This window comes from Hevea brasiliensis, chromosome 4, assembly GCF_030052815.1.
Source record: "Hevea brasiliensis isolate MT/VB/25A 57/8 chromosome 4, ASM3005281v1, whole genome shotgun sequence".
Taxonomy (NCBI): Eukaryota; Viridiplantae; Streptophyta; class Magnoliopsida; order Malpighiales; family Euphorbiaceae; genus Hevea; species Hevea brasiliensis.
Window position 1 is genome coordinate 9,804,095 of NC_079496.1, and position 19,892 is coordinate 9,823,986.

Sequence of the window (19,892 nt, forward strand, 5' to 3'; positions counted from 1 at the left end):
GGGAAAATGACCCGATCCAAACCCTGCTCTATTTATTTTATTTTATTTTTTTGACACCAACACTGCTCTAAATTTAGCAATGCCTGCTAGTGCTACCTGGCGAAGAACCTGGCGAAAGAAAAACAGTAAAATAAAACATCGATTTTCCTTTACAAGATCAAACTGCAAAATTCAAGTTCTAATATTCCACAATCAAATCAAATTGTCACTGAAACTAATCAACACCTGAAACCCAGAAACAAAACTTACAGAAAGGGAAAAAAAGTGAGGAATTAAGGAGGACATGAATTGAGCAAATAACAAACGTATTTGAGAAAACCCTACACGTATAGATCCTAAATTCAGATCATTAATTAAGCGAAAAGGAACCAAATTAATGACCTTCAATTTCTATAGTTAATAAAAGAAAAAGAAAAATTCAATTAGTATATGCTATTCAAGGCAGAAACATAAATACCATAATGAACATCTATTCAATCTAAGGCAATCTAAGCACCGTATATATATACTCAGTCGGAAAATATAAAAAGTGAGGGGAAATATTTACATATATTCATGAATCAGAGCGCAACAAAGCATCCCAGATCATGTCCATGTCCAAGGAAGGCATTCTGCTTAACTGAACAGCATCTATATCAGATGCTACAACCTCCTGAGCATTCTTGTTCTCATTCACTTCACAATCAAATCCAACTTTGCTCTCCAACTCAAATTGCCACTCTTTTCTTGATAGGTTTTGGCCCAAACTCCTGAGCTGCTTTGTGTTATTTTCATATATATGCTGGTTTGATGATGGTGATGGTGCATCAATATTAACATTGTCCTTTGATATTGATTGTAACTTTGCTTCAAGAAGGGCTGCCGTTGTTCCATTCTGAGAATTGGCTTTAAGTTGAGGCTTAAGATCTGGGAAATTTAAATGTGCATAATCTCCACGTAACATATAGGCAGCTGTATCATAAGCAATAGCGGCCTCTTTTGCCGTGTCAAAAGTCCCTAACCAAACCCTTGTCCGGTTTCTTGGTAACCTAATCTCTGCGACCCATTTGCCCCAGTGTCTTTGCCTCACTCCTCTAAACATCTTTCCCGGTGACGATGCCGCCGATGATAAAGAGGACTTTTGATGCTCATTCTGCAATCTTCGACCAGTGTATTTCATCGGCTGTGTCTTGGTAGTGCTAAGCCAATAATCACTGAAGCCTCTGGTGGGATAGTCTGTCAAGGTTTGATTAATTTTGAGCCATTCTTCGCTTGGTTGGCAATGAGTTTGCCCAAGCTGAGGCACGGAAAATGAAGTGTTTGGAAACAGTAACATTGGCTCGAATCTTTGATTCTCACTGAGTGAATCAGCAGTATTCTTTTGTTTGGATGGATCTAACAATCTAGGTTCCTGCAAAAACAAAGTCAAATTTGGGAATTTCGTTGGAGAAGATGGCTCAGATGCTGGATTTTGATTTATTTTTGGAAAAGATTCTAAGAAATTTACAGGAATATTGGAGCTTTCTTTGATAGTAGCAGATAGTGACGCTCCAGAGAGAGGAGAGTTGATAGAAGAACTCAATCCCGAAAGAAAACAACTTGCATGGATTTGTTTGGTAACATCCTGTTCAACAAACCCCGGGATGTTACCAATCAAATTATTGGTACCTGAAGCCTCCTCCACCGATGAACTAGAATCAGAACTCAAAAAAAATCTCTCAGAAGAAGAAGATGATGATGATGATGTTGTTGATTTGATGCCACTATTCCCATTGTCCCTGCAAGTAGTAGTCTCAGTTGAAGCTCCCCAAATGATGGAATCATGAAAATATTTGGATCCTGTAGCCATTCCATGAAAACTATAACAAGGCAAGTCTTCTCGTATGAAGGTCTCCATTCTCGGAAACTGATCCTCCATGGTAGAAAATTTTTGTGTGAGAAGAGAACATACAACGAAATGATGCATATAAAGGCACTATGCTATATATATATTCATCCTAAAGCATCCATCATGTGAGACTATTAGACGTATTTGTTAAGCCTTAATAGAAAATTAATTCTTGATCAATAATCTATGTTTATAATAAAGGAAACTTACCATCTGTGTCAGATCTACAAGTTTCAAACAGAATATAATTTCACCGCCTTCCATTTCGTTCTTTCCATTCACAGATGTTTTTGTCCAAATAAACCAATCAAAAGCTAACAGCTCAGTGTTCTTTGGTTTACCTGTCATCTAGGGTTTATATGTACTATCAGACAGTTGTTTATATATATATATATATATATATATATATATATATATATATATATATATATGTGATCATCATGCGATTTTCTCAAACACCCACATATGTTTTATTGTTTCTTTTTCACTTTCGTGGTTGATTTTTCAAACTAATTAAGATTAGGCCTATTTCCATAATCACCATTAATTACCAACATCTTTTTCAGGCAAAAAAAAAAAAAAAAAAAGAAGCCGGATAAACACTAATATTGTTAGACGTTTACATCTGCTTATTGCATGAAACGCTATCGACAATGGACGTGGCCAACCTAATTCATGATTAGTACTAATTAATTAGAGATTATATCATGATTTATGGAAAACCCATAATTCAATGCAATCTCATTATCTTCATCTATACATCATTATAGCTTTGAAGAGACCTTAATTCAAAGCTGGATGATTAATTAAGTTTAAAGAGGAAATCAAATCCTGGCTATCTCTACTTGTTAAACACTAAACTAATATCCAAAAAGCTATAGAAACTCAAGATTACCTTATTATTAATTTGGCTTTTCTGGGAGCATCAGCCACCTGTCTTCTGACATGCTCTCAAAGCCACTAAAGCACCTAATGGATTAAGAAACAATTAATGAGTAAAAATTTAGGGCAACCTATGGGCCATTTCCACATCTTCCTCCAAATTTTGTGCCTTAAATGATTAGAATTCCTATTGGATGGTGTGAGTTTGCAGTGATCTCAAGCTACCTTTTCTAGTCAATGACACTTGGAGTAACTATTGTAAGGAAGGAAAAATACCCATTAGAAAGAGATTCCAAACAACCTATTAATTAGTTCACTCTTTGATTTAATAATTGTGACTAGAAACTTCTTCCAACAGTGCAGTTTGTATGTCATTGTTATTTTATATAAAGGAAGCACATGGTCTTGGCTATGCAAAACCTTATTATGTATCAGTAAGTTGCTAGAGACATGTGGCCATGTTTCTCAAATGTTGCTTCTGCCTTTTTCTTTTGCCCTATTCACCTCATCAGAGAGACTTCCTTGTTCTTTCCTCTATTCTGAGCCTCATTATAAAAAAAAAAGAAGAATGAGAAAATGCATCTTTCCACGCATCACCACTGCCACCTTTTGATTTTAAAAGAAGGATTCAGCATGTGGAACAGACATGACCAACCAGTTGATGACAAATCATGCATGGAGATGGAGATGGAGATGGAGATGAGAGTACCTAATCATGAGGCTCTTGTGATATATATATATATATATATATATATATACACATCCACACATACAACCTGGTCCTGGTATTCATTGCACAATCAACACAGATCCAGTCTCCCTTTTATTTAAATTTCTGAATATTCTATATGGGTCTGATTTATGAGAGAGTTTTAGCCTCACACAAACTACACTGGATGCCTCCTGAGTGAAGGCTTAGAAATAAACAGAATGTTCTTTTAGGATCTTTTGGTGTCCATTAAACCATAAAACAACATTTATTTTGAAGCAAGGTTGCTCAGCTTCTGGTTGTTCTATTGCTTTTTGTACATTTAATATCTCCTTTTTTTTTTTTAATAAAATTGTCTACTTATAAAAAAAAAGAAGAAGCATGTTTGTGTTTGGTGCAACTACTCCTAGCATCTGACTATATGCAACTTCCTTGTGCTTTTTTTTTATCCTTTTCTACTTTGCCTCTTTAGGGTTCCTTAATATCAACTTCATTTTTTTTTTTTCACTTCCAAGTTCTGCACTGATCACTTGATCACAAAAACTACTCTTTTAGACTTTTCCCTTCTCTAGCTAAATCTAATGCTGCTTAATCAACCATGCTCACATGGATGCAACATTTAAATATAGTGAATCACGATAGATGCAATTGCATTTTAAATTTAGAGGCTAAATTTAAATTTAAATGTCATTTAATATATTTCATTCATTCTTTCTTTCTTTCTTCCTATCTTGAATGATGGAGCTTGTCTAGGAAGGGAATCTATCTTTAAAAATTAGAATCTTTCTCTTCAATACCGATCTATGAAACCTCGTTACCATCTCCTCATCATCATTTTCTGAAAGTGATATTTTGGTAAACAAATTATATTATATTATTGCCTGACTTTTGTCTCCCATTTTAATTTGTAATTTCAATAACCATGAAAATGACATCTTGTTCACTACTAAACTAATCAATTTTAACACCACCACCCTGTTCATCGTTAACTCTGCTGACAAATATTTATATTATTAGATACGAGGGATGTCTTTTTTTTTATTATCAATTATTATATTATCTATTAATTTAATTACACTCAAAACAATTCAAACTATATAATTACTTATAATAAATATATTAATTAATTATCTCAGTTTCTTTTAAATGTAACCCAATATATTTATTACTTTAACTATATCATTGATGTCTTCAACTATAATGAATAATAGTCCCTTACTCTTAAATTATGCCTTTCTTTACATTAGGATGAACATCTCTTTCTCTTCCTTATAAGATTGCAATAGGCAAATGCTATTTCTCTCAATATTAAAAGTTTTTTCTTCATAACTCAGTAATTAGCAAAACCTCTCCCTTAAAGTTAAATAACTTTTCTCACAATCATAATTTAATTAAAATCTCACTAATTTAGATATAATTCTAAAATAAAAGTTCTAAATATCATTTCATTAATGCTATTGAAAAATATTTTTTTCACTCAAATTATAAAAAAAAATCTTTTTCTAAATTTCACTAAAATGGGTATGCGGAGCAACCAGCAAACCGAGAAGGACGAAAGATTAAAAAATGTTATCCTGTCCTGCATGCGAAAACGAAGTTGTGCTTACCATTTCCTCTCATGACTTCCACCAATACAACCAAAGCGAAATGAAATTTTAATAAAGACCCAAATGCACTTTTTGGTAATTTATTATAACACTAATTAATAAAATGAAGATTATCAATGTCATTACCGTTATCATCATCTGCTGATTAATTTAATTATTCGTTCCCCTGCACGATATACTAATGGACAAAAATTAATGGTGTTATAAAAAGGATGTGAGCTAACTAGCCAGAATCCAAGGCATTTGGTTAGGTAGATGAAAGAAACGTCTGTGACGATCAAGCAAAGCAAGCGGATAGCCACTCCGCCGTGACATGTGTCGATATGTTATTTCTACTTATTCATCCGTCGCCATTTATCTGCTGTAGGTTGTGACTTCAGTCGTGAGTAATTCTGATATAAATATTTAATATAATAACTATAAAATTTATTTTTAATTTATATTAAATATATATATTTTTTATATAATAATTAATTTTAATTAAGATTCAAATTAAAATTTTACAGTCTTAGACATTATTCTAATATTGTTGAATACATTTAAAATTTTATATTATAATATCTTATTTCAAATATATGAAACATTTTTATATTTTTCCTACACAGTATTCAATTTAATAAGATGGTAATTAACTTTGACTTTTTTTTTTAATAAATAAATAAACAAAGCCCTTTCTCTACCGCAAATGTAATAAATTAGTTAATTATAATTATGTACATGTGGGCATATTCATTGCCCGTTGGCATGTGCAATCCTAGCTTGGTGACAAGTGTATTTAGCTCAACCAAGTATAAAGCAATAGCAACCACAACAACCAGCAAGTATTTAAACCATTTGTTTATATCATTGACTTGCTTTTTTTTTTTTTTTTTTTTTTTCTTTTAAGCTATTTTTATGTGTTATTTTCTGGAGGTATCCACTCGAAGACAAATAAGCAATTAGTGGAGAACATATAGGTATATGAAATGTCAACTTTATGATTAATTATTTCTAAGGAAATATGATTTCTAAAGAAAGGATGTTTTCTAGGGAATTCTTGGGATCCAAGTAGACCATATTTGAAGTATTTAAACTCCTATAAGAACTAGTTATTTGTTATAAAATTTGAGTTAAAAAATTAATTTTTTATTTCAAGAAAATATTGCATCGAATAATTTTCATTTATATTATTTTTTTAATTTAACGAAGGTATAATGACAAAGTAATAATTAATCAACTACTTCTCAGTATAAAAATATAAATCTTAAAATAAATAACTAAATAAATAATTTCGAGCTAAACTTTTGATTTTCATATATCATATAAATTTTGGTAAATAAGAAATGAGTTTTTTTTTTTTTTTTTTTTTGGTTATAGGGTTTGCTCCTTTTCAAAAGTCGCTGTTTTGGTGTTCTTCCATGAGAGAGTAATGGATTTTTTTTTTTCAAAGATAAAAGTTCATTAATGATAATAAGCATTACAAGCCCGGGACAATTTAAGAAATTGAGTCCCATCTAACTAATCTATACAACAAAATTCCCAAACCATTCATTACATACAAATCCTAGGAAGACCAACACTAGACAACCAACATCTTCCTTGAGCCAGAGCTGGAACGGCAGTTGGGAGAAGAAGATCGAAGACGACAACAACTACAAACAAGCTTGCATGCCTTACTAAAAACAACATTCGAGGCTCCAACTCAGCCAATTAACCGACCTCAAGAATTCAAAAGCACAACCAATAACGAAACCACCAGAGGAGGTGGCAGGCATCAATGGCCTCTCAATCTCTTTTAGCTTTGATGTTCAGCTAACATAATAGGAAGTTCACTCACAGACCCCAAAGATAGACCCCAGAGATACCCACCAATGCAGATTCAAGGACCTCTCCATAGAACCCAAACAGATCTGCAGCTACTACACCCAATTGACTGGCTCAACCCAATCCATAACACAAGTCTTCAAAGTGACACCTTTTTTTTGTCTCCCTATACTTGCAAAACAAACGATAACAAAATTTATTTACACCCGATCCAAGGGGAGGGTGAAACCATGATCATGACCGAAGGAAAACACCTCCTACCTGGAAGGGGTAGGAAAAGCCAACATAGTGCTTGATAAGAGGCGCGGATGGCATGTTAGATATCATGGACCACATTTTGCTATTAGAAAAACTTCTATAGTTCTTCACTTAATTCACCGAGAGGTTGATTAGATTTGCCACTATTCCATCCCAGCTATTCTCATCTTAAATGATAAAATAGTTAATACGACTGGTAACTGTTTGTTTTGCCAGATGACATGGAATAAGTTGACTCAATTTTATCACAATCTTATTAAATTTCAAATGTACAGTAACTATTATATAAAAAATATTTTTAAAATTAACATAAGTAAAGAATAGCTAATAATTAATTAACATGACTAGTTTAATTCACACCCTATTACATTCCGTAAAATCCAAGTCAGAAAATTAAATTTCCCTGGTTCCTCCATTAGACCTATTCAGTACCCCATACAGGACTGACGTAGATTGATGCTCTTGTTGCAGGAAAAAAAAAGGGTGAACTTTGCAAGATTATTTGCATAGTGATGGGTCTAATGCCCGAGACTTGTAATTGGCACAGTGAAGTGATGAAAAGTACGGGTCAGGTGACAATCTTACTAAAATCAAGGATAAACACCAAAATGCAGTCATTTGGCCTCGACACATCAGAAAATTAATTGATTATTTATTTATTTACAGTTTTCAAGTCAGTGATGTTCATCTCCAGTCTCCAACACTAGCTCAGCCACCACAAGTTAGGACCAGAACTCACATGGAACTATGGATGGAACCTAGAAATCATTTCTTCCAACTCAGACAACTCAGAATTTTTTGTTCCCTCCCGCAGCAAGCAAAGTGCAGAACAGCTATCATATTTGACAAAACAACCACAGGTGTTGCAAAGACTACAGCACATACGTTTCAACATCAATTATGCATTTGGTTACAGGTAGATGCATGGAAAAGCCATGCAGCAACGTTTACTGTTGCTGTCACAGAAAAAAAGGACAGGGTTTTAACGTCATAATATCATTACTTCAATATGACGCTGTATATGAATGATGTCACCATATCAGATGTTAAAAATCTAAATATGCAGAGACATCCGCAGCCTGATTGCATACATGTAAATTATGTCCTCATGGAATGGTTAGAATTGAGAAATCACTCTCTTCAAATCTTATGTTGCTCTTGTTAGTTCTTCTCGCTTGATCACTCCATCCCAATGCATTTACTAAAATTCATAATCCTTCAAGTATCCTGGAGAACAATAGCAGCATAACAGGCCATTGTAGAGCTCCAAAACAAGCACCCCTTTTCATATACCAACCTGAAAAATCCCATGCATCTTTTCTCACCTTTGGCCTTGACACATCTCCATCACTAAAATCTAAATCTCCAGCATGGCCTCAAATTTTCTTCTAGTTGCTTCTCAAATATTCTTAAACTTTTAGTCTCATGGTTAGTCAGGCCTTGAAAGATACATCAGAGAAATCCTTAACTTTCCCAAAACCTAATTTATCAAATACAAAAAAGGGAACAGCTAACCACCCTAACCAATTGAATTGCACAAAGGTAACAGGTAGCCAACCAATAAAATATACATTTATACAACTTCTAAAAAGTATAAAATAAAATAATTTGCTCAATGAAAACAATAATAGATATAAGACAAACCTAGGAACATATCTGTTACTAATTTAGCAATTAGGTCTAAGGCAAAAGTAAGATTTCAAGGTTTTAGATGATGGAAATAGTGTCTATAAGAAGTTGAAAACCATAGTTGAAATAGAGTTCAATTCCATAAGTTTCTATTTCAAAAGACTATGATTCATGATATTAAAGTTCAATCTTATGAAGTTCGCTTTATAAGCCCTAAGAAAATCCCATGATCCAAACCATAAAATTTTTATCATAAGCAGGCCACACTTCTCTCTCCTAACCAGTTAACATCTAATCTCAGCTTCCACCACCTATATAGGGAAAGTCATAGGGGGGTTCTGCGACTTGAGTAGGTGTAAGAAAGGGAAATTATGGGATTCTACTTTGTGGCTTCAGCCTTCAAATCATTGAATTCTTAGTTGTTATGTGCTAATTTGTAGAATTAGTATTGGACCATAGAGTAACAATGGCCACGATCGAGTTTGACATCGGAACCGGACCGGTCCAATCTGGAACCGAAAACCAGTCAAATCAGGATTGACCAAACACCATCTTTGAACCAAGCTGAAAACATTCAGTCCAGGCCAAACCGGTTTTTTCATTAATAAAAAAAATCAACAATCGGATTTGATCAAGACCAGAGTGGACCCTTCCATCCATTCCCCGTTAACCCTACCAGAACTAGACTGCTAGTCATGTCTACCATAAAGGATCAAGAATGGACACCATGATTGACCTTGAGTTTCCATGAATCTGTGCCTACTATTTCCTAAAATGATAGAAGTTCCAACAGCCAAGAACCCTCGTTTTTAAACCACATAATAGATTCCCTTTGAAGCACAAGTTAAGTATATTATTGTCCTATACGTGGTTTTTAAATAGTTTGGTGCCTACTTACAGGCTAACACATGACGTAGGAGAGTTTTGGTGGCTGCTACTTAAGTAAGAAAATAAGGCTGCACATCAGAAAATAGACTTCCAGTTTATTTACTTCAAAGCGGAAAAGAATAAAGTAGGGTAGACTAAATCTGCACTTAATTGCAGGAATTCATATCTATTTGCATTTTGGAATTGAAAAAAAAAAGATTCTAAAATAAGCCCACAAAGACATCATGCCAATACATATTCCATATCAGTTAAACACATTCATATGTTAGATAAAAGATACCTTGAACAAAAATTTGAAAAGTTTCCAACGATGGATTCCCATAATAATCAAAGATCCAATCACCGTAACAGTGAATCAAGTTGTCAGAACTAAAAAAAAAAACATTTCACAACACATCTAATAAAATCAATTAACACCAACTCAAGAACCAGTTAAAACAATAAGAAATAGGGATTCTTAAATACACATCAACCGTTATCCAGCATTATCAAGGTTTCAAACATCACAACCTGCTAAATCTCAAATCCACTTCAAATTAATTCCCACAGATAAATAAATCCTGACTTTAACACCACAATTACAATTCAAAAAATTAAAAAGAAGGAAAAAACCCAATGGACATAACAAACTTCTCTTTATTTCTTATTATCTTTCCCTTTACCTCCCGAAGATTCCCCTCCCGCTGCAGCCTGGCCAGCCTTCTTCGCCGCCTTCTCTTGCAGTGCTTTCGCATCCCTACGCAGGTAAACAATATCTCACACCAGGTTGACCAATGCACCAAAAATACCGAACAATGAAAATCGAAGTAAAACAGATTCTCCAAAATTATAACTAAACACAAAAGAAAAGGTAAGGGAAAATCGAGAGAATTCGTGCCTTTCGCGACGCTGTTCGGGGGTCAAGCCGTCGTCCTTGGTCTTGGCACCCTTTCCGGAGGTACGAGCCTGAGCTCGTTCACGATCGCGCTCCCTCTGGTTTCCGCGTGCAGAAGGATCTCAGTCAAGGAAAACACAAAATCATTGCTTCACAAAACACAAATTGAAAACATAAAAGGAAAAAAAAAAAAAAAAACTTAGAGATCTGGAAAAAGGAAAGGATATGAGTCATTATTGGCGTCGGCGATGGATAGAGATATTCTTTTGGCGCTTGATGGAGGTGGAAGCTAATCCAAGTAAAGTCAATTTCGTAGTATTTAGAGAGACGAACCAGAAGCAGACGCTAGACTATTTAAGGGCTCGTTTGGTTGCGTAAAGATTCCAATCCGATTTGGGAATATGATATTACCATTATGGGCTAGCCCGCTGTTTAAAGGGTAAATTCGCTCAGATGCCCATTTGGGAGCCCTGAGGAAGCCAAGTCCACCAGCATTAGCCAGCAGCCACATCAGCTACAAGCTCAGGACAAGAAATATCAGGTCCCAAAGGTGCCCGTACAATCCCATATTCAAAACCCAAAATCTTCCTTTCTCCTCTCTTTTCTGTGCATAATTAACTTCTCAAAATTTCAAAAATGACCTTCTCTTTTCATAATATTTTTAAAAATAGTTTAATTTTTTTTATAATATAATAATATAATTCAAAAATGACCTAATCATATAATAATCATTTGAAATAATAATTATAGCAAAAAATTAAATTTGAGCAATAAATAAATGATTTTACATGAAGCTCAATGCTAAAAAAAATTTTAAGTTTTCTTTGACTTTAACATAATTCTAATAGTATTTAAGAATAAAAAATTATATATAAACTAATAGAGCTAGTAATTAAAAAAAAAAATACACATATGAACTAAAAAATTGTAATATTTTATGTTAATTATTTTCTTAAAATAATATTAACAATAATTAAAAATAAAAAACCACAAAATAAAATCTAGATATAATAAACATTTTACGTAATGAAATTTCTTTAAAATTCAAAATTTCCTTAAAAAGAACAGAATATAGATATAGATAGAAAGAACATTCTTGAATGTGATTTAGATTTCTAAAGTTATAATTAATGATAAATAAATATTAGTTTTAATTATTTAAACTTAAAAAAATTATAATTAATCCAATCAAAATAAAAAATAATTTATTTAAAAAAAATATAATTCATACATAATTGTTGAGAATTATTTTAAAATATTTTCTATAAATAATTTATTTCAAAGGAGTCTAAATGTTAAATTTAAGAACCTAATTTCATATAAAAATCTAAAAATTTTATAAAAATGTAAATCCTAAATCGATTAAATTGGATAATTACTTTTTTTTTTTTTAATTTTCAAATTGAAAACTCGATTTTTTCAACATTCTTTATATATAATTTTTATAATATTTTTTTATACTTTTTTTAAAAGAATACTTAAAAATTCCTAAAAACACAAATAATTTTGTTAAATTTATTTGGATAAAGGGTATTAAATTTTTAACAGCCCTGTTCCATAAACCCTATGGTTTGTTACCGCCGTTTTTCACCATTGCTACCACCCATCTCGTCCCTGTGCAGTATACAGTGTTGGGGGACGGGTGCTGCGCCAAACCAATTGAAGCCTCTACGCATTACTCTATTTCTTCCTTTCCTTTGCTCTCTCTCTCTCTCTCTCTCTAACATTGATTCTAGGATCCTAATCTCTAATCTCTAAATCTTTCAATCTTAATCTTTTCTAACTGATGCAAATACTTCCTGTTGAATTTTTATCCAACCACTATCTGGTCCTCTCCTTCCTCCTGATTTAGAGGTAATTAAGCTTTTTAATTCATTGTTGTCATGCAATTTATTCTTAATTTATGGTTGATGCTTGATATGTGCTTTTGCTTCATTTCCTAGATTGCTTTGAAGCACTTGTTTGCACTTTCGAATCCAAATCCTTATCTGGGTTCTATGCAGAACCTTTTTTTTTTTTTTGAAATCCTCCTGAGTAATACGCGACTGTGTGTTTCTGGGTAGTGAGTGTGGATTGCTTTTATCTCTTTTTCTCCATCTTGGTGCTTGTCATTTCCTTGTATGTTTGCTGCACATTTGTTTGAGTTAGTTTTCGATTATGTTTATATTCCTTTCGAGTATTTGGCTACCTGCTCTTATTGTTGGTTTTAGCTATGTTACTTTCCCACTCCCCTTTTCCTTTTTCAATACATATGTTTGCTGTAGATTCAGTTGTGATTAGTGAATGCACTGGTTGGTTTATTGTTGATTGTTTGTGGCATTTGCTTTCGTTGTTGGTTTTGTTGTGGTGTTCAATGGTTTTTATGTATCTTTTAGGGACCAATGGGGAAAAGAGTTAAGAAAAAGAGCCGTTCACAGCAGAAGGATAAGCATGTTACAGCCCATTCTCCTAAAATTGCACCTCAACAAATCAATCCTAGTGTTGATACCATTGATGATGGAATTACAATATTGAAAGTGAGAAAACCATGTGCCCACCTTGAAAAGGGTTTTAATCTAAACAAATTTTCTGAGAAACTAGGGTCTTCAGATCCTTTACGGTGCGAGGATTGTCGTGAGGGTGTGGCTGATAAGAGAGGGGCAAAGGGAAAAGGCAAACATGGCAAGAAGAAAGCATCAACCGATTCAAAATGTGAGTCGAGAGCCATTTGGGTTTGTTTAGAGTGTGGGCATTGTGCCTGTGGAGGGGTTGGTTTGCCAACAATTCCCCAAACTCATGCAGTTCGGCATGCTAGACAAACCCGTCACCCATTGGTGATCCAATGGGAAAACCCTCATCTCCGTTGGTGCTTCCCATGTAATACTCTAATTCCTGTTGAGACAATAGAAGAAAATGGTGAAAAAAAAGATGCATTATTTGATGTTGTAAAATTAATCAAGACACAATCATGTGAACAGTCTTCAGTGGATGTTGAAGATGTTTGGTTTGGAGGTGGCAGTGTGGCAAGTGAAATCAAAGCAGAAAGCATTACATCAAGCAGCTTAGAGGGAAGAGGCAGTTACATGGTAAGAGGCCTGGTTAATCTTGGGAACACTTGCTTCTTTAATTCAGTGATGCAGAATCTATTAGGTATGAATAAGTTGCGAGATTTCTTCTTCAATCAAGATGCATCTTTTGGGCCACTCACTATTGCTTTGAAAACGCTCTATGATGAAACAAAACCAGAGACCGGTTTAAAGAATGTGATCCATCCAAGATCCCTTTTTGGGTGTATCTGTTCAAAAGCTCCTCAGTTTAGGGGATACCAGCAGCAAGACAGTCATGAATTGTTGCATTGTTTACTTAATGGGTTGTCCGCCGAAGAGTTGGCTGCGAAAAAGCGAATAAATACTTCAAATGGAATTTCCTTGAAACATGACCCTACCTTTGTGGATTCTCTATTTGGGGGTCGAATTTCTAATACTGTATCTTGTATTGAATGCGGGCACTCCTCAACTGTGTATGAGCCGTTTTTAGATCTTTCTCTATCAGTTCCAACCAAGAAACCTCCATCTAAAAAGATACAACCAGTTTCTAGACCAAAGAAAACAAAGCTGCCACCAAAGAGAGGGGGGAGGATTCGAGGAAAAGCTAACAAAGACACAGATTCAGTGTCAGCACAAAGTATTTCAAACCCCTCAGCTAGCAACGAGTACTCTAACCAAGCACATGCAACTGTACCTCATGCAGAAAATGGGGTGACTTCTTCAGGTGATGCTGCGGGTTCAGAGTCTGTATGCTTAATTCCTGCACCTGGTAAAAGTGGGTTAGCCTCACAGAGTTTCTCAGGTGCCCCAAATACTGAAAATGAGCAAGTTGTTGAGCTGACAGCAGCTTCATTTGAGGACTTCACCTGGATGGATTATCTTGAATCTGAAACTATACCAGATGAGTGTGATTTGACTTCGCAAAATAATGATGTTTCAACTAGTCAGTATTCGGGAAATATGATTCCAAATGATGACTTAATGGAGAATAGTCAGGTATGTTCTGTTGCTGGGGAACCACATCTAAAACCAGATACTTCTGTGAATCCTTGGGAAGATGAGGTCCCATTAGAGGTTAGAAGCTCAGAAGTTCTGCTGCTTCCATGCAAAGAGGAGAATTTTACTGATGGGGAGATAATTAAGGTAGAAGGTCAGGCTTCCTCCAGTGTTGTGGGCTGGAGACAAGATGAAGTGGACTTTGATGGCTTTGGCGATTTATTCAATGAGCCTGAGGTTTCTCAAGGACCAGTTGCAGGTCCCTCGTTAGACAATGAATCTGCAGGACCTGGCTTTACAGCAGCAAACAGCAGTGAGTCTGATCTGGATGAAGTTGATAATAGCGATTCTCCAGTGTCTGTTGAGAGTTGTTTGGCTCATTTTATAAAGCCAGAGCTTCTTTCTGATGATAATGCTTGGGAATGTGAGAACTGTTCAAAAACCCTGCAAAGGTTGGAAGCCAAGAAAAAACAAGGTAAAACTGTATTACAAACTAAGATAAATGGAGGTGAGACTCGATTCCAAAGTCATCCACCAAATGTAGACAATGGGGTCTTATGTAGTACAGAAGTCAGAAACCTTCATAATGGAGATATTAATACCAATGCTTTTCTTAACTCCACGGGTAATGGCTTGGTTTCAGATAATGGAAAATTTGATTTCTCTAATCAAAATTGCATAGAAACTGAAGTTAGTCAAATGAATGGCCTAAAACCAATTGTTTCTCAAAGTGAAGAAGTGAAGGGTGAGATGACTGTTGCTCTTGCGGGGCAATCTCATTCTTCTGCTTACTATGAATCATGTAGTCAAGAAAGTTTCAGTTGTCCAGCTATTGATTCTTCTAGTGTTGATGAGCCAAGTAGCTCTGGATATGCAACTGCTAAAGATCCGCTGGGTGATCCCCAGATCTCTGGAAATTATGGAGCTGATGAAGATGAAAATGGGGAAGGAACTTACAGAAAAGTGAAAGTGAAGAGGGATGCGACTAAGAGAGCCCTCATTGATAAAGCCCCACCTATTTTGACCATTCATCTAAAGAGGTTCAGCCATGATTCTCGCGGTCGTTTAAGTAAATTAAATGGCCATGTCAATTTTGGAGATGTACTTGATCTAAGGCCTTATATGGATCCCAGGTACCTATTCATCGTTCACTTGGGGTTCATCATGAACCATAGCACCATTGCTTTTTATTAATTTTGCTTGCCTTTTGTTTTAAAAGTTTTAAACCTATTTTCTTAAAGGCTATGATTGCTTGAAAAATGAAAACTGTTAGTGGCAAAGATAACCAAACATGTTATTTTTATGTTTGAGGCATATATCTTGTTTCTTTGATGCATTTATAGCACCAAATGTGCTGCAATTTTCATGGAATTGCACTACATGAACTAATTTCAGTGAATCAGTAGAAAGTCGGTGTCAATATCATGTACTCTATAGAACTTATAGTTCATTATGGTGAAGATGGTTATAGGAGAGGCATTAACATGATAATGTGGTCCAAGAGTCAGGTAGCATATTTTCTCCTTGTGTCCCACCATGATGGGAATGTCTTAGAAACGAAGCAATTTTTCCATTCATATATGATTAATTGGTTGAATGAAATTAAATGATGGGAATAGATAAGTTTTCTGCCATTTATACCTGATGGGCATTTTTTTCTAAATACTTTCAAGACTGTATGAAATGAAACTGTTGTTTTGAGGTCTGATTTTCTCACTTGTGTATATGTTCTGGTAATTTATGCTTTCTTGGTTGTCCGTGCACTTGCAAAATTGAGCTTGGTTAATAAGATATTGCAAATATTTTGATCTTTGTAGAGGTTGTAAGCTTCTTGGCCAACTTTTAGGAAAGGAGAACCGTCAATCATCTTTTTGAATGAAATAAAAAAAATAAGTAATTATAAACTTCAACCACATCTATCCTTACCCTGTTATGAAAATGGAATGGCCCTATGGGGCTTTGTAGTAAGCATTTATAATTTTGTAGTTACTAAGGCAACTTAAAAAAGGAACATTCCTTGTGTTCTTTTCTACAGTGTTTAAGGTTATGTTCTTGCTATAAGTATTTGGAAGGAGACCCAGAGCTCCTCACTGATGTTATAAGAATTCCTAGGAGTTATCTACCCTGCTCACTCTGGAAAGGGAAAAACTAGCAGGAGAAAATTCCTAGAAAAGTTGTATAGTGCTTTCATTAAACCCCTACCTGGTTTCTTAGGGGGTTGATATTGCATTCTGAGTTTCAATTACTTTGGTTTCATTTAAGGTGATTTAATAGTCGCCGAGTCAGATACAGCTAAGTGGCCAATTGTTTTATCAGCAGATTGTTTTCTTGAAGTTTTGGAGAGAGGTTTATTGGTTTTGTATATTTATTTGTATTATTGTGGTAAGACAGACTTGTTACTTTCTAGTTCCTGTTGAACTTTAAATCAAAATTTATGCATCAGTTACAATAATCTGTTTCACCTTTTTTGCTTTATTTTTGAGTAATTATGTATATGCATATATTGCAATATATCAAAAGGTGTAGGTTGCATTCATAATGGAGATGATTCACAGCTGTGGTTACTGGGTAGATAAACTAAATTTATGTTAGTTTATGATCATTCTGACTAAATTCAGAAGCCATAACCTTTTTGATCTATTTCATAAATAAAGTTGAGTATCCTACTTATGTTATCTGCATGCTAATATCATAAAAAATGTTATTTGCAACTTAATTTGAACACTAATAATTGGTGTCTAGAAAAATATTAAGCGAATTTAGTTTTTAATCATTTCCACAATGATTTCATTTTTTTTTCCTTTATTTGGTACATTTGGAAATTCACAATTCTCAAGAATTTGAACAGTTGTGAATTGTTTTAACAATCAAATTTTTTAACTACAAGTAAAAGATTTGCATTCTGATAAAATCTTCAGTCTCATTAATATTTAGGGATGGATAGGTAGGGTGTTGGGACTTGGGAGGGTGGGACTTCCAGTTTTTCTAGGCTTTTGTTCCCAAACCTAGGAGACCTTTCCCAATCGGATGATAACTGATTTTTGTACTCTAGCACTTCCTATAATTGATCTAAGAGGCCTTGTGTAATGGCACCAAATTTGCTTCCCTAATCTATATGCAAGAGGGGAAGCATTCCATTGTATAACATGTCTGCTTGCAAGTCAAAAAGTGTTAAAGATCTTTGGTTACATTTGGTACAACATGATGTATTGGAAAGAATGTAATCAAGTACGTAATTGAATTAAAGTTGTAATGTAATGCAATATATTAAGCATTACATTAAGAAGAAGAAAAAAGCAATGTAATTACCATTGCAATATCATGTATATATACTATATATTTCACCAAGTGGTGGTGGCGGCGGCGGCGACGATGGCTAAGTGGTGGTGATAATGTTGGTGGTAGTGACGATGGTGTTTAGGTAGCGGTGGCGATGGCGGTAATAGGATGGGGGTCATGGTCGTGGCGAGGTGGTGACGGCGGCGGTGGCTAAGCGGTAGTGGTGACAATAGTGGTTAGGAGGTGGTAGTAGTGGAGGTGACCGAGTGGTGGTGATGATAGTGTTGACCATAAATAAATAAAATAAAAATAAATAATTATGATTACATCCTTTTTTGTATATAATTTTAAAATATAATTGATTATATTATGTAATTGCTATTTCATTGCATTAATTTTTTTGTTATCAGATAAAGTAATCAAATCTACAATATAATCATGATTATATTATACTTTTGATTACATCATATCAAACATGGCATTTGATTAATGAGTCACAATAATGGTCATGCATGTTATGGGGTTTGGCCATTCAGTGCGTATCAATTTCTAGTTTACTCATTTTCTTCAATCTTAATTTACCTAAAAATTGTTTGCTGATGCCTATACTGATGCACACTCATGAATCTGTTGTGTTCCAGCTGTAGCTGTGCATCCCTTCAATTTATTCTCCATTTTTGGCTTTTTCAATTCCCAGTTATGAACTAACGATTTAAATGTAATTTTGTCAGTTGAAATGGTAGTCAACTATTATAGTCAGAAGTGAGAAATTTTTCTTCTGGTTTGCCATATGGGCAGTTCTTCTTTGATGTAGTGGTTGCCAATATATCTTCTTTAATGGTTTCTGGTTTGCTATCCTAATTGATGAATTATATTTTGTGTGATATCCTAAGGACTTTAATATTGATTACAGCATGCTGCATTTTTGGCAGGTGTGCAGACGGAGAGAAATATGTATATCGACTGCTTGGGGTAGTGGAGCATTTGGGAACAATGAGAGGAGGTCACTATGTCGCTTATGTGAGAGGAGGTGAGAAAAGCAAAGGCAAGGCAGTAAATGAAAATGAGGGCTCTATGTGGCATCATGCCAGTGATGTCTTTGTGCGTGAGGTTTCCTTGGAAGAAGTTCTTCACTGCGAGGCCTACATCTTATTCTATGAGAAAATCTGATATTCTCAATTTCTTACATTGCTTCGTTTTCCCAATACATTTGATTCTTCTTTGAGACAGTGTGGGGTCGACTAGCAACCCCCAGTTGGGGGGTGGGTGGGGGGAGGGGGGAGGGAGAGAGAGAGAGAGAGAGAGAGGTGTTAAATAGAGAAGAGGTGACTGTACAACAATCATCTTATGTTTCATACCCATTTTTTGACATGTAATGATATCTGATATGTACATTTGTGAAATTACATCACGAGAAAATTTATATTTTCCCCCTTTGTTCTTCTCTTGATTCCCTTTTTCTGTTGGGATGTTGGCTGCGCCAATATAAATGGTCTTCTGCAATTCTTAGATAAGGTATGCAATTTGAATCATGTGTTATCCACTGATGATGAGAATGCATCTTTCCACAATATGCAGGCTGCAACTGAGCTCAGCTTCTCTTGATGAAGGCGTTAACATTTGTTCGCCTGGCATTTGTAGCACCCTCTGCAGCATGATCAAAGTTAAGTTGATCCTGTGCAGTTTGAACTGCCACTTCCAAAAGATAAAAGACTAAATAAGTTCTTGTATTTTTAGTTGAGAGTTAAATAAGTTTAAAATTAAGTTTTAAAATAAATAAATATATACACTATTTAATTAAGGCAAAATAAGTTATTATTTAATAAAATATTATATTTTTTAATTTTTGAATATTAAAAATAATTAAAAAATTTTTAAAAATAACAAAAAATTATTTAATATTAAAATTATTATTTTTAAAAATTAGATAAAAAAATATTTTATTGAATGAAAACTTATTAAGTGAGAAAATAATACCTTTTTTTTCAGCAATGAAATATATCTTCTGATAAAAGAAAAAAAAAAAACATTCATCACATGTTATCAAGCAAGCAACACAGAAAATAATGCTAGA

At 34.3% G+C, this 19,892-nt stretch overlaps 3 protein-coding genes across 4 annotated transcripts; 1 reads left to right on the plus strand and 2 right to left on the minus strand.

The window, feature by feature from the left end:
* Positions 1-396: 396 nt before the first annotated feature.
* LOC110665870 (ethylene-responsive transcription factor ERF062) lies at positions 397-2,204 on the minus strand. 2 transcript variants are annotated; one of them, XM_021826163.2, is made up of 2 exons: positions 2,078-2,204; positions 397-1,885 (listed from the first exon to the last, which is right to left on the minus strand). In XM_021826163.2, the coding sequence occupies exons 1-2, from the start codon at positions 2,129-2,131 to the stop codon at positions 554-556; spliced, it is 1,386 nt and encodes a 461-aa protein (XP_021681855.2). In that variant the 5' UTR covers positions 2,132-2,204; the 3' UTR covers positions 397-553. The 2 variants fall into 2 exon arrangements, with proteins under 2 accessions (XP_021681855.2, XP_021681856.2); XM_021826164.2 differs by lacking the exon at positions 2,078-2,204 and having other exon boundaries at positions 397-1,390; positions 1,487-2,011.
* Positions 2,205-10,075: 7,871 nt separating this feature from the next.
* Positions 10,076-10,913, minus strand: LOC110665872 (uncharacterized). Its single transcript, XM_021826165.2, has 3 exons — positions 10,745-10,913; positions 10,521-10,626; positions 10,076-10,379 (listed from the first exon to the last, which is right to left on the minus strand). Exons 1-3 carry the CDS (start codon positions 10,749-10,751, stop codon positions 10,280-10,282), a joined length of 213 nt encoding a protein of 70 aa, XP_021681857.2. The 5' UTR covers positions 10,752-10,913; the 3' UTR covers positions 10,076-10,279.
* Positions 10,914-12,082: 1,169 nt separating this feature from the next.
* LOC110665874 (ubiquitin carboxyl-terminal hydrolase 2) lies at positions 12,083-19,254 on the plus strand. The gene is made up of 3 exons (XM_021826166.2): positions 12,083-12,371; positions 12,893-15,672; positions 18,751-19,254. The coding sequence occupies exons 2-3, from the start codon at positions 12,899-12,901 to the stop codon at positions 18,986-18,988; spliced, it is 3,012 nt and encodes a 1,003-aa protein (XP_021681858.2). The 5' UTR covers positions 12,083-12,371; positions 12,893-12,898; the 3' UTR covers positions 18,989-19,254.
* The last annotated feature ends 638 nt before the right edge of the window (positions 19,255-19,892 follow it).

Bases quoted from the DNA above. Each gene is read 5' to 3' on its own strand.
- LOC110665870 (XM_021826163.2), bottom strand. From the start codon at position 2,131: ATGGAAGGCGGTGAAATTATATTCTGTTTGAAACTTGTAGATCTGACA. The intron at 1,886-2,077 runs GTAAGTTTCCTT...ATGGAGGATCAG, and splicing joins TTGTAGATCTGACACAGATG to TTTCCGAGAATGGAGACCTT.
- LOC110665872 (XM_021826165.2), bottom strand. The intron at 10,380-10,520 runs GCACGAATTCTC...TTACCTGCGTAG, and splicing joins CCCGAACAGCGTCGCGAAAG to GGATGCGAAAGCACTGCAAG.
- LOC110665874 (XM_021826166.2), top strand. From the start codon at position 12,899: ATGGGGAAAAGAGTTAAGAAAAAGAGCCGTTCACAGCAGAAGGATAAG. The intron at 15,673-18,750 runs GTACCTATTCAT...CATTTTTGGCAG, and splicing joins AGGCCTTATATGGATCCCAG to GTGTGCAGACGGAGAGAAAT.